At 28.3% G+C, this 16281-nt stretch overlaps 3 protein-coding genes across 8 annotated transcripts; 1 reads left to right on the top strand and 2 right to left on the bottom strand.

The window, feature by feature from the left end:
• Nucleotides 1-166: 166 nt before the first annotated feature.
• Nucleotides 167-2142, bottom strand: LOC122628138 (N(6)-adenine-specific methyltransferase METTL4). The gene is made up of 5 exons (XM_043810058.1): nt 1703-2142; nt 1243-1607; nt 778-952; nt 522-690; nt 167-443 (listed from the first exon to the last, which is right to left on the bottom strand). The coding sequence occupies exons 1-5, from the start codon at nt 1946-1948 to the stop codon at nt 271-273; spliced, it is 1128 nt and encodes a 375-aa protein (XP_043665993.1). The 5' UTR covers nt 1949-2142; the 3' UTR covers nt 167-270.
• Nucleotides 2143-2278: 136 nt separating this feature from the next.
• LOC122628134 (transcription factor SPT20 homolog) lies at nt 2279-10415 on the top strand. Of its 3 annotated transcripts, none has more exons than XM_043810045.1 (8): nt 2279-2474; nt 2667-2880; nt 2964-3146; nt 3237-3476; nt 3545-3592; nt 3664-9761; nt 9842-9961; nt 10182-10415. In XM_043810045.1, the coding sequence occupies exons 2-8, from the start codon at nt 2721-2723 to the stop codon at nt 10314-10316; spliced, it is 6984 nt and encodes a 2327-aa protein (XP_043665980.1). In that variant the 5' UTR covers nt 2279-2474; nt 2667-2720; the 3' UTR covers nt 10317-10415. The 3 variants fall into 3 exon arrangements, with proteins under 3 accessions (XP_043665980.1, XP_043665979.1, XP_043665981.1); XM_043810044.1 differs by having other exon boundaries at nt 2684-2880; XM_043810046.1 differs by having other exon boundaries at nt 2689-2880.
• A 173-nt stretch (nt 10416-10588) lies between these two features.
• On the bottom strand, nt 10589-15479 carry LOC122627701 (nuclear pore complex protein DDB_G0274915-like). Of its 4 annotated transcripts, none has more exons than XM_043809032.1 (6): nt 13532-13576; nt 13185-13287; nt 13071-13101; nt 12815-12986; nt 12647-12733; nt 10589-12417 (listed from the first exon to the last, which is right to left on the bottom strand). In XM_043809032.1, the coding sequence occupies exons 1-6, from the start codon at nt 13559-13561 to the stop codon at nt 10912-10914; spliced, it is 1929 nt and encodes a 642-aa protein (XP_043664967.1). In that variant the 5' UTR covers nt 13562-13576; the 3' UTR covers nt 10589-10911. The 4 variants fall into 4 exon arrangements, with proteins under 4 accessions (XP_043664967.1, XP_043664970.1, XP_043664971.1 ...); XM_043809035.1 differs by lacking the exon at nt 13532-13576 and adding an exon at nt 15308-15479 and having other exon boundaries at nt 10590-12417; XM_043809036.1 differs by having other exon boundaries at nt 10590-12417; nt 13572-13584.
• Nucleotides 15480-16281: the final 802 nt, after the last annotated feature.

Consider the following 16281-nt stretch of genomic DNA (forward strand, 5'->3'; position numbering starts at 1 on the left):
ACTCATCGTGCTTTCGTGACAAGTTATATTGGGATCCAAAATTGGATTATATATATCACATTCATAAATATTCGTACAAGTATTTTCGGATATAGGAGTTGGCAAAAACAGTTATAAAATCAAAGATGATGGAGAGCCATAATTCAAAAATAAATAACATATATAATAAAAGTTTATAACATATTTTAATCACATTTGTTTAATTGCATAAGTAACTAGTAGTTACAATAATAATTACAATTAATACATGTGTTCTAACCATCAACTATTTCAATCCACACTTTCCGTGGCATCTTTATTTTTAACATGTTCTAAGATTGTATATAAAGATAGATCTTGAAATTTTAACACTTCTAATCCCCAGCTTGTCCATCCAGGCAACAAATATCTAGCAAAAATTTCTAAACACTTTGGTTCACTAGGCAAATATTCTTTTATAACTTCTAAAATATTAGTAAAATTATCATCAATATAAAATATTTTATAGAACATTTACATTTTAAATACATCATAATACTCACCTATAAGAGGTGGTTTATGTGAATGTACAGCACTTGGTACACTGATAATTAATTTACTATCAGGAATATTAACATTAACATCAGATGCACATCCTAATATTATTAATTCATAAGGCTGCTTTCCAGGTGCAGAAGTAAAATTACAAATTGTATTACCCATTTGAGTTACCTGAAATTTTTAAAAATTCTAGTACCTTTTATTGAAATATTAAATAAATATGTTCAGTTGGAATTGTAAAACCAACATTGAACTTACTTTGACCCAATACCATTTTGCTTTGTATGTAATTCCCCATGAAGGAAATATTTCATTAAAAATACTATGCAAATGACTTGGTGCATTAGTACACCAAATTGCTACAATACCACTTGAACATAATAATTTTCCAACTGGTATCTTGACTAATTCTTCATTGTACATCATTTGGTAGCTGTTATAAAGACGTTAAATAAAATTTTGGCAATTTATAAGATATTATAAAGGATATTAAATTATCGCTATAATAAAAAAAATTTGTACAATATACGAATAATATACGATCAATGCTCAACAGTGATTTTTACGATGAATAGTTGCATCTAAAATCTTATTTACCGATCTGTTCATAAAACTGAGAACAGGATAAATATATATACTAGTATATAAATTGCTTGTTCTCATTAAAAGTGCTGAGAGATATTTCTTTTTTTTACTGGTTTATACTGAACCATACAAGATCACCTAGCTTCTACAGATTTGCTCTTTTTTCTTCTTATGGACTTGTTCCACCATGGAGGATCCAATAGTACAAAATCATACTGATTATCCAGCTCCATCTTCTGCATCATGTTTCTCACATCATAACAATAAAAGCTGCACTTTTTTGGAAATACATATTTTTTATACTGTGCCTTCCATATAATGGCTATATCAGAACTATTACAGCCGTGTAAATTTTGTAATCTTTGATCAAAAGTGTCAGAGTAAACTTTCTCTGATGTCGAACGTGCTGCTTCATTATTATCAATTAAAATATTATCACAGAATAATCCATTTACTTTGGCAGAGGATATCAGTTTGTTGAAAGTTTGTTGTATAAAACTTAACTATAAAAAAAACATATCTCCTTTAATTAAAAGATAATAAATAGTCATCTCTTACAAATAATCTTTTCTCTCATATTAAAATAATTTTAGCTTACTTCGTCTAAATGGTCTTGCGGAAGAAGTTTATTTCGTTTTCGTTTCTTAATTTTATTTGGCAAAGGATCTTGTGTAGAACGAACTATTTGATTTTGTCTCAAATATTGCGAATTAATTTCAAACAACATGTTATTAAATGTCAGAGAATGCAATCCAGTTTCTGTGGTAACACTTTTATAAACATTATTAAGATATTCTAAATGGGAAATAATCCAACCATCTGTACTAGAAAAAACTATGCTCATAATTAATTCTCCAATGAACAAAAATATATCTTTCACAAGATAATTGTACACATTTCTATAACTCTTTAAATATTAATTGAAACTATTTTTATAGAATTGCAATTAATAATACAATTTTACAAATAAGAGAGAGAAACCAAACTTATACTAACTCGTATAAACGAAAATTGTAGTCTATTTTAGTTGCGCCCCACCCTTTTACTAGTAGCGCTGTCAATCTATAATTTTCCTTATATTTTAGATATGTACATCTTACATCTGTCGGATGTCGCCACATTCGTGAATTGTACTGCCATCTGAAACTTCGATCTGAAATCTTGGGTCTTACGGTCAAAAGAATGGAGTAGAATGTAAAACCGGTTGGAGCCCATCTGGGGCCAGCTCAAGTATCGAGATGTTGAAGTTTCAAAATAAATTTATTTAAAGTCATAATGTGGATAATAAGTGATATTTTGACGCTTCCCAAGGTGCGTCATTTTTATTAAACGATGTCAAGAAGATAAATTATGCCTCGAAAAGAAAACACGTAAGTTTCTGTCAAGTTTCAATCTAACCATTCTATATATCAAAAAAAGTTTCGTTTCTTGCCCCGCAGGAAATTATATTAAGAAAATTAACAGCGTCATAAACTAGCAATGAATATTGAAATTATTTGTTAATAATTTACAAGAATTTAGAAATTAATTTTTATTGATAGTCAAACAAAGTTGTTCTTCAGATTAATAATTGTTTTAGCAAAGCTAAAACATGGGAGCGAGACAGACGAAAACGAATGAATACATACTTCAAGACCTTAGCAGATCTCTTACCTCCACATCAAGAAGGTCGCAAGCGCAACAAAGTTGATATATTGATTCACGCATCCAAATATATCAAAGATCTTCATGTTCGTACAGAAGAATTATTCTTTGCTCATGCATCGGAAGCTCACAGTACGTATAAGTATAATTATAATACTATTGTATAAAAATGTTGTCGAGTTAAAAATAGATATTATCTTTTATTTTTTCTATAGAAGAAGAACTAGCACGTTTGAAAAAACTTGTAACGCTACTATTTTCACGAACACAATTACTTTCAACTTTGCTTCAAGAAGCTGGAATATCTGTACCTGCAGAACCAGCTTTAGAAAGGATATCTCCATTGAAATGGTCGAACAAGATTAATGTAGAAGATGTAGAAAAATATTTTACAAAAGGTATATAATATACGAATTATTATTCTAATTATTATTATTTTTTGTATTATATTTTATTTAGAATCTTAGAAAATCTCTAATATTTTTTAGAAAAAGCTTCTGAGAAAAAGAAAGAAAAATCTGCAGACAGTAAAGTGCCTTTAAATAAAAAATCTCCATCCCAAACATCTTCAAAAAAAGTTTTGGATGAATCTAATATTTCTAAAAATTCATCTATTGAAAATCAGGAAAATCGTTTGAATTGTGTGAATAATAAAGATAATGAATCAAATAATTTAGGCAATGATTCACAAATTGAATGCAGAGAGAATAATGTTCAAATTGAAAAAGGTAATTTTTTATAATATAAATAAAATTTCGATATAGAGACATTTTTATATGTAATTTTTATAATCTAGGTGAAATTTCCAAAAGTTTTGGAAACAACAGACAGACTATAAAAAATGGTAATGATATGTGTTTGTATATAATTTTAAATCATTTTTCTTTTATAATAAAATAATATATGTTCTTACAGCTATACGAAAAATAGAAAACCGGAAAAAAGTTAAAAAGAAATCCAAAATAAAAGATGCTAAGAAGCCTTCATCCATATGTATAAATAATTCTGTAACAAATTTAACACCAAACACTTTAATTTTATCAGGTGGAAAATTGGTACCTTTAGTAACACCTATGACTTCTTTAACATCCAATATAATAGTCAATACACAACCACAATCAGTAAATCCAATAATTCTTAGTAATGCTCAGCAAAGTCAAATGATTGTCATGCAGCCTTTAACAAATCATGTACAAAATTCTGTGGTTTCTATTCGAAAGCAGGGTGTAATAAATACCATGCAGAAGGTTACTTTAAATACAATGTCGAACATTAGATCAAATTTGGTTGTAGATTCGCAAAATTGGGCGTCTAATGTAAAAAACATAATTAATTCTACACGAATAGGTGGTCATAAAGGTATTTTACCAAAAGGAAAAGAAGTTACTAAAACAACTATGACTTACAAAGTTCCTATTCCAGCAATTCATAAAGAAAAAGTAGATAAATTTAAAGAAAGCTCTAACCGAAAAGAATCTGAAGGAAAATCTAAAATTAATAAAAATAATGTCAAAAATATTAAAAATACGTCGCTTACAGAAGAAGCAACAACAGAAAAAATTGTCAAAGAGAAGAGCACTCAGTGTTTTAGCGATAATATGTCTACTGAGAAAGTACCATATAAACGATGTTTAAGCATTGAAAATATATCTTCTGATGAACCTGAAGATAAAAAACGAAAAGGAGATGATATAGATATTACAACGGTATCTAGTTCGAGTATTACGAATTTTACAGCAACATGCAAATCTATTGAAAGCTTGAAGCATGTCATAGAAAAAATTGGAGAAAATTCAAATGAAATCCAAGAAAAAAATCATACGTCTGTAACGAAACATGGTGAAATTATTACAGAATCAAATATTACAAATTCAAATTCATTATCACCTAATAACACAGCCATTGAAAATATTCCTGATCCTTCTGAACCAATAGTTAATATGAATTCGAATTATTCACATAATGAAGAAAAACCTGTACAAAATAAAATTATATCGCCACAAGGTTCTCCAAGCAATACTTCTTCTGAATTAAGTGGAGCAAATGATGCAATGATGTCAACTTCACCTACAACTGGATATGATATCCCTGTAGACAACGAAGTAGAAAAAATCGTCAATACTAAAGAATCTTCAAATGCAAAATCCACCTTACCTGAAGTTGCTGAAACAGTACAAAGTGCAGTAGAATCAGAAAGAATAAAAGAAGTATGTAATTTAGGTACACAATTCGATAGTCTTTTACGTGTAAATGCCAAAGGCCCTGAAATGTTAGAAGGAACAGTAAATTTAGAAAGTAACAAGATTATTTTAAATTTGGATACAAATACAACCACAGCAATGAAACCTGAAGCAAGTACAGCCATTATTCAAACATCAGCAATAACAACATCAAGTTCATTAAATTCTGTAAATATACAGAATGATGATATAAAATTAGTTAGATCATCAAAAGAAGATATATCCAAATGTTTACCATACAATGCAGATAATAGTTTCATTCCAATTAATAGCAGAACAGAAGCACTTCATTCTGATTTATCAAATGATATATTTGCTTCTCTACAAGTACCTTCTAATTCACATAATACTGAGTCAATATCACCTACAGCAGCTTTCTTAATGGCATTTCCATTAGTGTCATCTTTAAATGGAAAAACTGAAGTTCTTGATGAAGAAATGAAAGAAGACTTTAAATATCATAGTCAAACACCACCTATGCTTTTACAAATTGGTAGTATGGAACCAAATAGCTTCAAAGTTAGAGTATCAACATCTCCAATGTTTGAAACGGTAACTGAGAAATGTTTAAAACCGACATGCGAGAACAAGAAAGATATTGTTACGTCTACAAGCGTGAATATTCATTCGGAAATTATGCTTCCCATTGTCTGTACATCGACAACAAGAGTTGTACCAAAGATCGTAAGTGAGGAAACACTTAAAGAACCATACAAAATGATACAATCTACATTACCATCGGTTTTAGAAAAATCGGCTGATTTAACAAATACTTTTTCTCATGCATCTTCTACATATTCTAATGTAAATTCATCACCAGTTACATCAAATACTACTTGTACAAATAAAGATTGTCAGAAGCAGACAACTACGGTATTTCAGAATAACACAGAATCTATTGCAACTGAAAATGCAGTATCTCAGGCACATATCACTGCCACTTCGATAATAAATAAAAGTATTGACAGAAATCCTGCTATACGAACTTCAGATTATAATAATGTTCAGTACTCTGACACACAAAGTTTTTTGCCAAATTATCCAACTATAGCAAATAGCAACCAAAGAACATTGCAACAAAATACGTCTACTTTTATGGATACATCTACAGCAGAAGATTCAGGTAACATCGGATCATCCCGAAATATCATGAGTGATATATCGCAGATGTCACTTGCCTCTTGCCTCAACAATATTACAACCACAACTACTTCATCATCTACAAGTTTGGGGTCTTTACAAACTGATTATACACCACAAATAAAAGATAAAGATTCGCAAGAACGTCAGCATGCAGCTTATGTAGCTCAGAATAAAGAATCTCTCATTGATACTGCATTGGTACCTAATCATCGTCTTGATTATGCTGAAGTTCACGAGTCACTTCCTACACCATCTCAAAATTTGCAACAGAATTATCCAGCACATACAAAGGATCCATCAACTCCAATTCTTTCTTCTCAGGGAATGCAACCTGTCTATAATACACATACAAAAGAATCAAATTGCATTGATGTATCACATAATTCACAACAGACATTTGATATTCATCAGAAAGATCATATGGATCAACATTCTCATACTGAATACTGTAAGGATCAGACCAAAAATTTACCATGCAAAAATTCTATATCATATTCTTCAGGAAATGAAAATGAGCGTTCATCTCATAATCAAAGTTATACGAAATTAAATAAAGATTCCAATAATGAGAACAATAACAACATAGAACAAGGTACAAAATTAAATACTGTCTTAGGATCGAAACAGCAAGAACATTCCGATGAAAGACGCGATACGAATTATGTATCTACGAAAAAAGTCGATATTGATCCATTCGGACAAACATTTTCATATGGAGTAAAATCAACAATAAGTACACAACCAGATCAAACTGATGTAAATCCAAATGTTGTTACAATGTTTCAAGAAAAACATAACACTTCAAATTATACTCCTTTTTCTAATAAAGACATTAAAAAAGTGAATACTAATACAACCAATACTATAACAAGTAAATCTCTTATTCAAGATACACCTACATTGCTTTATACTCAACAACAAATGCCTTCCTTTGTGGCAACATCGAATTATGAACAGAGTACTATTACAGATAATCATACAAAATCAATGACAACAGTTGCTCATAATTCATCCAATTTCAGTATCCTTTCATGGACAACATTTTCACCAGTTGGTGGATGTGGTAATAATAATCCACAATTTGAACAGGGATCCCATCCAAATGATAATACAGATGGAAAAACGATTTGTGAAAATTATAACTATGTCCCTTTGCACAAAGAAAATTCAGGCTTTTCTGATGTTCTAACAACCGATACTTATTCAACTCATCCAAATGTGAGTGGCATTGATAAATTAAGAATGAAAACAGATGTAGACACACAAAAACCCTTTGTAGATGCTGCAAAAAATAGAAACGTACAATCTACTGCATCATCATCAACAACAAAACAAAATCGTTTGCAAAATCAGACTCAAACATCAAATAATAATGATTACAAATTTAGTACTGAGAATAAAAGTAAATCAAAATATGAAATAAATTCAGATTATATACAAACAGAATATTCCAATATAAGTGAACAAACACAACAAGCATCACAACAACATGGACAAAAAAATCATCAAAGCTTATCTGCTAAACAGGATAAATCAACATATCCAATATCAAGCTATGACTCACATATTAATTTTGATGTACCAGAAATTAGTACACAATTGAAGTATTCCATTGAAACTTATGTTGGAGCTAATTTTAAATATGTTGATAAAATACAACAACATGGTCAGCATAGATATCAACTTTTAAATCAAACTCAAGTTCCTTCCCTACAACAGGGAAGTACTACTTACAATAGCGATGTGAATAAACACAGACAGCAGCAACAAAGTAGCAACAAATTAAAAAATAATCAACAACAACATACGATTAGAGCTCCAGTAAATTGGATGATGACACCAGAATTTAAACATAACACAAGTATCACAGATATTATTTTTCCACCAATTGGTAAAGAATTGGAATTTTGTCAAAATAATCTCTTTACCCAAACGCCATCTTATAATCAAAGTACTCCAAATCAATTTTACAATAATTATGATGTTGCAGCACATAGTTTTTCCAATTTGTCAATGTTACAAAGTGAGCAAAAAAGACCCACTGAGGCATTTTATTCAGAGGAGCAACCTTTTCCCTGGTCACCAACAAAAAATGCTGTTCATAATGTAGAACAGAATCTTGGACAACAGAGTATAAAAGCTATAGATCAACATGCTGTTTCTTCTACATTATCAACATTAGTAAGTGATTTGGACTTAGGAACAAACGTATCGGAAAAACAAAACTTTTTACTTGGACAAGTACCACCAAGAATATTGATAGAACAGAATAAAGAATTGATTAGAGATAAAGAAGAAAATGTTCTTGGACGAGATTTTCACACAGTTTTGAGTACACAAAGTGTTCCACATTCGGCACAAGGATCGTCTTTTTTATCAGTAAGTCAGTTAGTAGAACAAGAAAAGGCAGAAAAAACACAACAACAACATTACCATTTACACCATCATCATCCACATCAACATCAACATCCTCATCATCATCAACAACAACAACAGCAGCAGCAACAGCAACAACAACAACAGCAACAACAACAGCAACAACAGCAACAAACAAATAGAAAGCATCAAAGAAAAAATAATGTAAGTCCTAGAGGTAATAACAAACGACAAATAGATATTCGAAAACAAACTCCAACAAATGAGCAACTTCATCAAAGACACGAAGAACAAAAAACATCGAGTCTTACGTTCACAGAGCAAGCTTATCAACATCAACAAAAATATCAACAAAATAATGCTTATTGGAGAAGTAGAAATTGTAAAAGCAACTATACAGCAGAAGCGTTAATTAGTTCAAATTCTAATATCAATGATGCTAATCATCAAGATAAGCACACATCCATAAAGCTTGTTTCTAGTCATTCACAAAATAAATTCCAAAGTAGCCTACCAACCACTGATGCAGTGATGCCACTTAATTATTTTTCAAATACAGATGACAATACAGGATATGGGCAAATGGTTAATCAGAATTTTAATTCTTATACATATTCATCAAATGCTAATATCTATCCCACTTCAACTTTTATAACTAGCATACCAAATACATCTAGCAGTTATATGATGCCATTGCACGAAAATACGGATTATATGGAGGTAAATGCTTTTCTGCTACCAAATACAGCAATAACAACAGCAGCATCTACTTCTACCACTTCAACAATTAATGTATCTACAAGTGCAACTCCACAAAAACATCAAAATTATGGAAAACATCAAAACTGTGATAAACGCTCCTATGCATCAACTGCAAAAAAGGGAAAAAGAAAAGGTTTAGAGGGGACAATACAAAATATTGAATTCCCTCTTGCTAATATGAATTCACCTCTAGAAGATTATCATCAGTCAAATTCATTTTTACCACCTTTGCCACATGCAAATTCTCTTTATCAAAATCATCCACAAACAAACATGTATACAAAGGCTGTAAATAGTCTACCACCTCCACCACCACCTGTTGCTGGGAATCAAAATGTGCCTACAATAACACCTGCTGGTTTTTCTGTAAATCCAAATATTCCCAGAGTTCGAGTTGTCACAAGTAATTCAGTGACCATGTCTCATCATCCATCTGGAACCAGCCTTACCAATTTTAATTTAAGTACAATTTTTCCTGAAATGAATGACAAAGTAAGTTAACATTATAATTTATTTTGTTACGAAATAATAAGTACATTAGAACCTGCAAATATATTTTGTTTACTTTCTAGATAACTGGATACAAACCTACAAGCGGTATTCCACCTGGTCCAACTCAACTATCTAATCATGGATCTGTATCCTATGCACAACGAATAAATTACACAAATTCTTTATGTCACTTACCTCAGGTTAGAGGATTAATGATTATTTTATTTCGTAATAAGCATATTTATATATTTTCTAAAAAATTTTTAAGTTTAACAGTCAAAGTGAAAATAAGAGGAATAAATTTTATGTATCTAATATAGATATGTATTATATAAGGAAATGGCATTTGATGCCTATTCTTAAGAAAAAAATTTTTTTTTAATTAATCTTAATTCTATATTGCAAAAAATTTCTTTTTAGGTTTCAGAAACTATGCAGTTTAGTAACGACGTTACTTCTGTTACATCTCGTTCTGCTTCTACTGGTCCAGCTCCTCCACCTCCTCCACCACCGCCGTTACCGCCATCAGGAGTAATTCATTATAAAAATGTATAATAATGTTTATAGTTTAGTATTAATTAATCAACATTATTTTATCAAGTACAAATGTATATATGTAAATAATAATATAGACAAAAATTAAATTAACAAATTATTCAGAAATTCGAAATTTATTTGTTTCCTTTACTGCTTAAATATTTGTTGAAATAATATCATGAGTAAGAAAAACAATATATATATATATATATATATATATATATATATATATATATATGTCTAAACATCATTTTATATAATAAATATAAATTGGTGATTTATTCAATTTTTTTATTTATCATTACAATTATTTCCATTCAAAAAATATCAATATATAAAATTTATTATTCAAGATTCTATTAAAGCGAATTACATTACAAAACTTATAAAACACTTTTGATACATATCACATGATATTACATAATATGCAGTAATTAGTTATATTTATTTCATTGTTTATTTTTATTCTAATTAAAGTAAATTACAATTAATATTTTTAAACTAGCATAATTATGTTATTTTATAAAAATGTAATAGCGAATTGATGTGATTTTTTACATAAATATTTATAATACACATGTTTACATACTTATAAATATACACATAGTTACAACTACCTCATACTTTCACATGGAGGTTTTAGTGGTATTTTACCAATTATAAATTGGTCTGCCAAATACATAGTCTTTTCATCATCAGTTAAATGTACTTCTTCAGAGTAAACAGTATCATCAATGATAATATTTTTTTGTGCAAATGTAAACGGTGATTTTTCATTGGATTGATTTGTAACAAGTGATTCATTTACTGTGCCATTTGGATTTTGAACTGCACCATTGAAAGGTGAATTAGTTTGTTGTGAGATAAATGGATTTGTTGTAGTAGTTGTAACTGTTGTGTTCGTTTGCATAAAGGAAGAAGTAAAGCCTCCAAATGTAGGTATAGTAAAAGGAGATGATATATTCGTGGTACCACTAAAGCTTGTTCCTGTTGTCGCTCCAAACTGTATGGTAGGTGAAGTAACTGTATTACTTAATGGACTACTTGTATTTGTTATACCAAATGTCGGTCTTGCAATGGCATATGTATTCTTAGGATCAATTTGTGAGTTTACTGTACCAAACGGAATACTAGTTGTAGTTGCTGTTGAAGCAAATGAAGTTGTATTTGTTGCTGGAATAATAGGTGGAGTATTTTGGGAAACTCCAAAGAGACCTATATTACTCGTAGTTTTTGTGAAGACATTAGTTCCTGGACTTGCAGTACCAAAGTTCGATGATGTAATAAATCTACCAAAAATGTTGTCACTAGGCACTTGTGCATCTTTGTTAAATGTTTGACCTCCAAAAATTGATGGACCAGAATTGTTTTGAAATGATCCATTTCCTCCAAATACTAGTGCGCCTCCAAATGCCATAGTAGTTTTTGGCTGTCCAAAAATACTTGTTGAATTAGTGGATAAATTTCCTGATGATGTAGTTGATCCAAAAATGGAATTTGATGTTTGTATAGCGGAAGATTCCCCAAATGGACCAGTAGTAGATGGTTTATTTTCACCAAACAAGGACGTATTTGATTGAGGTGTGTAAAATAAAGAATTAGAAGGTACTGTTCCACTATCAAATACTGATGTTGTTGTCTGTGATATACTTGGTCTAGCAAAAACGTTTGTGGTTTGAGTGGTAGTACCAAAATTACTAGGTTGACCAAATACTGTTTGCGTAGGTGCACCACCAAAAATAGAATTATTCTGTAGTGCAACTGTACCAAATGTTTGATTATTTTGTCCATTGCCAAATACAGAAGTATTTGGAGTATTACCAAATACTGAACTTGAATTAGTTACATTAGGAAATGTCAATGCGTTGTTGCCAAAAGTTGAGTTACCACCAAATAATGATGTTGAGTTGTTTGTTCTTGCAAACGGAGATGGATTATTTGAAGAACCAAAACTGTTACCAAATGTGTTATTTTGACTTACAAATGGTTTAGTACCAAACACATTAGTAGTTGTAGTACTATTTGGAAGATTTAAGATTAAAATTTGTGAAGACGCAAAAGAAAATTTAGATGTATTATTTGTTGTCCCAGTCTTATGGCCATTCCCTAAAATTTTTTTCTTAAAAAAAAAAAAGAAAAAAAAAAGAAAAAATATTTTTAATTAATAAGTGTCTATAATGTACGATTAGACTATGTATGTTTATATAAATATTATGTGTCCAATAATAAAAAAAATATTCAAGCTTATATTTTTTATAAAAATATATAGTTTTATAAATATCTATAATCCGTTTACGAATTCTTTAATATAATTATATAATTATAAGATAATTAATAATATTACTTACTAACATATCTATAGTTTCTTGTGTAGGATTTTTTAAAGCATCACGTTTTGCTTTCATATCCTGACATAGTTGTTGAAAACGAAGTTTCTTCAAATAAAAAAAAAAAAAGATGTATGTTAGGACTAATATTTCTAGATTTGTAAGCAATCAGTAAATTAATTAACTTACTGCCTGTTCAACAACACCATTTTTTTGTGCTTGATACATTTCCCATCTAACTTCTTCAGGTGATACATCCTCCATGCCAGGTATATGAGGTCGCTCTTTGAAAGGGGCGAAACAAGATAATAACCATTGACCACCCCTTTCTGCAATAAGTACTTCACGTGCAACAACAACCCTAATATTATATTAATTTTCATTAAAAGATTTCATAAAAGATATATAAAATATAAGACAAAATGTTCTTTTTTCTGCCACTTACGCTGTAATATCATCTTCATTGTTGACATTTCCTATAAGAAAAAAAAAATGAAAGAAAAAAATTAAGTTTATAATTGAAAATAAATTTAAAAAGAAATTGCAATTTTTTACTTACCAAAAGCATTAAAATGTTCATATTGACAATATTGTCCATAACGACAATTGCCCTGACGATAGTACTTACACGCTATCATATTGTACGTATGCACAATTCTAACCTATTAACATATATATCGTATATATCTCAAAATATATTAATATATATATATATATATATATATATATATATATATATATACATAAAAGCAACAATAGAAAAAGAATCTTGTAAGATCCACAAAACGTATTAAAACATCTGAGATAATTTAAATTTGGAAAAAAAACAAACCGAACTATCTCGTCAAATTTGATTTACGATATAGTAACAATACATTAAACATATTAACTTTATTGTTAAATAACCTTTAAGCAAAATTTACACTTACATTTCATCAAAATTTACATTTCAATGAAAAATTACATCTCAATTTGATGAAATATTGTGCAAATATATTATAAATTGCATATATATTTAATCAATATTGCCAACCTATAGAAAATGAATTTCTTGAGGATAAGGAGTAAAGACTACATATATAGTTCATACATAGTGTATGATTATTGTTTGAATAAAAAAAAAGCAGATAATATTGCTTACATTATATAACAAAAAATAAATAATATTAAATTGATATAATGATATTTATAATATTAACATATTGATAAAACAAAACTTTATATCGACTATACTTATATTTATAACTTATTTAACTAATACTAATTAATTCGGCGTATTATTTCTTAAAAATTGATATTAAATAATCGAATACATTATATGTATAATATTGAATGCAAGACATCAATTAGTTTTCATTATATGTAATATAATATTTCTTTGTGAGAGCTTCCTTTGTCAATTTTATCTATATCATATATAAATTACCTACAAACACGAAAATATAAATAGCATATCTGACATTGATATAGTGGATAATTAAAATTTATAAATTCGGTGTACATTATACATAATCAATATGTAGTCAATATAAACTTTTTAGTAATTTTATCAGACGATATATATATATATAAATATATATAAATATATATATATATCGTAAATATTTTATAATAACATATTATAATAAAGTAATATTTTATACAGATAATGAAACTGATTATTAATTATATTACATATTTGTATAATATAATAGTTGATTAATTTATACATTGTTTATGCTCTCTTTTACAAATTACCATCTATATTATTTAATAATAACTATAAGTCCAATAGCAATCATTTAGCGTAAAAAATAGATTCAATAATTTAAAATCATACATCTCATAGAAAAAACAAAGCAATTGTTAGAATAGAATTTGAAATATCATCTATCTAATTAAGCAAGACTGGAATGCCTTTTTGTCTTGAGTATATAATTAATTTATAATTTATATATCTTTGTATTTTTAACAATACAAAATACACAGTATTATTATAAAGTATATTAAACTAAATAATAATCATATTAATCATATGACATGCATATTATTCTTTAACATCCAATTAATTTAAATAAAGAAGATCATTTGAAATTACAAATGGGCATGGTGTTCTGTACCATTTTCATGCTCTAATGCAATTTCCAATTGCATACTGATATCCAAAGCAACAAAAGCTACAATAATTAATACAGGTAGACGATATCTTGATTTCCACCCTAATTTTAACATAAACATCAATGTACGATGGAAAGTACCACCAGTACTAAGCCAAACTGTTGATGTCATTTTACATGTAATCTTAATACATTTATGACGACTTTGCTATAAAATTATTATTGTAACTCAAAATATATTCTTAAAAAAGCTTTTTTAAGCTCGCAATAAATCTTAATGGTTAATTACTATTAAATTCCATCTTACGATAGATGCATTCATATTATTGGCATTCATATAATTTGAACTTTTATAAATTGTCCAAAGTGTCACCAATTAGGTAATTAACCAAAGTTCTTATATATCAATTATTATCAAATTTTTGTTGGTTATGTCTGTGATTGTTGTTGCGAATAATATCTGTTTCTTTTTTAAATATTTATAATGTAAGATGAAGAAAACCTAACTGTAAAGTACAAGAACAAATACTCATGTACCCATATTTTTATAGCGATATCACAAAATAAATGAGTTTGAAGCACTCACCTGTTAATTATGAATAATAAATTTTTTTTGAAGAATCGTAAAATTTTTATTTTATACGAAATAATGTACAATAGTTACATTTATGAATCTCAGATTACTCGGATTCACTATTTTCATTTATACTCTTTTTAATTTTAAGATGTTGCAGTCAGTGCTACTAACTTAAAATATTTTTGGATATATTAAATGATATCCATAAAAAGTTACCAATTTAACGAATTGAAAATATTCTAGAAATAAAATTTTGCACATATTTTTTGTTGCAAATCTTGTATTTCTATACAATCATATGGCGCTGTGGTACTGTAGTTACAATGGCAAAAAAAAACTATATTTTCCAAGGCAGTTTGGCCGTGTATTAGTAAAATTTGGCGATGAAGGGAAAATAATAGAAAAATAATATAATATTCTTTAATAATATTGGAAAATTTTGAATTTAAAAATCTTCCTTAATTAAAAGCATCCTATGTCTTCTTATCCAGTTGTAAAATATAATATATATAAATGATACGCATATTTTGTAACTTGTTCGCAAAGTTACATGTTCCTACGATTCGGATAGGAAAATGCTTATTCATCTCTGAAATGACATTCTCAAATATCTGATATAATATTCTGACGCAATGAAAATATTGATTTATGTTTGTTAAGGTCAAGAAGTATATGCACTTTTCACAAATCGATCAAGAATATTATATAATGGATATTGATTGAAAAACTATTATAATCATATTTAATTACATATATATTAATGATAATTAATTATATATTAATTAATAAAATTAATAAAACTGAAGGGAAAAATATATTTTTATTATAAAATTTAGATAATTTTCTTATTAATATACACTTACACATGCATTTGTGTATTATAACAATATGAGTATTATTACAAGAATTAATAATTTTGTTTTATATTTTAATAAATATAATAATGTGAAAATGTTACATGTCAAATTTGTATTTTATATGTG

Source organism: Vespula pensylvanica, chromosome 3 (assembly GCF_014466175.1).
Source record: "Vespula pensylvanica isolate Volc-1 chromosome 3, ASM1446617v1, whole genome shotgun sequence".
Taxonomy (NCBI): Eukaryota; Metazoa; Arthropoda; class Insecta; order Hymenoptera; family Vespidae; genus Vespula; species Vespula pensylvanica.

Bases quoted from the DNA above. Each gene is read 5' to 3' on its own strand.
- LOC122628134 (XM_043810044.1), top strand. From the start codon at position 2,455: ATGCCTCGAAAAGAAAACAC. The intron at 3,593-3,663 runs GTAATGATATGT...ATGTTCTTACAG, and splicing joins CAGACAGACTATAAAAAATG to CTATACGAAAAATAGAAAAC. The intron at 9,762-9,841 runs GTAAGTTAACAT...TTTACTTTCTAG, and splicing joins TTCCTGAAATGAATGACAAA to ATAACTGGATACAAACCTAC.
- LOC122627701 (XM_043809032.1), bottom strand. From the start codon at position 13,561: ATGAAATGTAAGTGTAAATTTTGCTTAAAG. The intron at 13,102-13,184 runs GTAAGTAAAAAA...TTTTTCTTATAG, and splicing joins TGAACATTTTAATGCTTTTG to GAAATGTCAACAATGAAGAT. The intron at 12,418-12,646 runs GTAAGTAATATT...TTTTTTTTTAAG, and splicing joins AAGAAACTATAGATATGTTA to AAAAAAATTTTAGGGAATGG.
- LOC122628138 (XM_043810058.1), bottom strand. From the start codon at position 1,948: ATGAGCATAGTTTTTTCTAGTACAGATGGTTGGATTATTTCCCATTTA. The intron at 1,608-1,702 runs GTAAGCTAAAAT...TTTTTTTTATAG, and splicing joins CGCAAGACCATTTAGACGAA to TTAAGTTTTATACAACAAAC. The intron at 691-777 runs GTAAGTTCAATG...TAAAAATTTCAG, and splicing joins CAAAATGGTATTGGGTCAAA to GTAACTCAAATGGGTAATAC.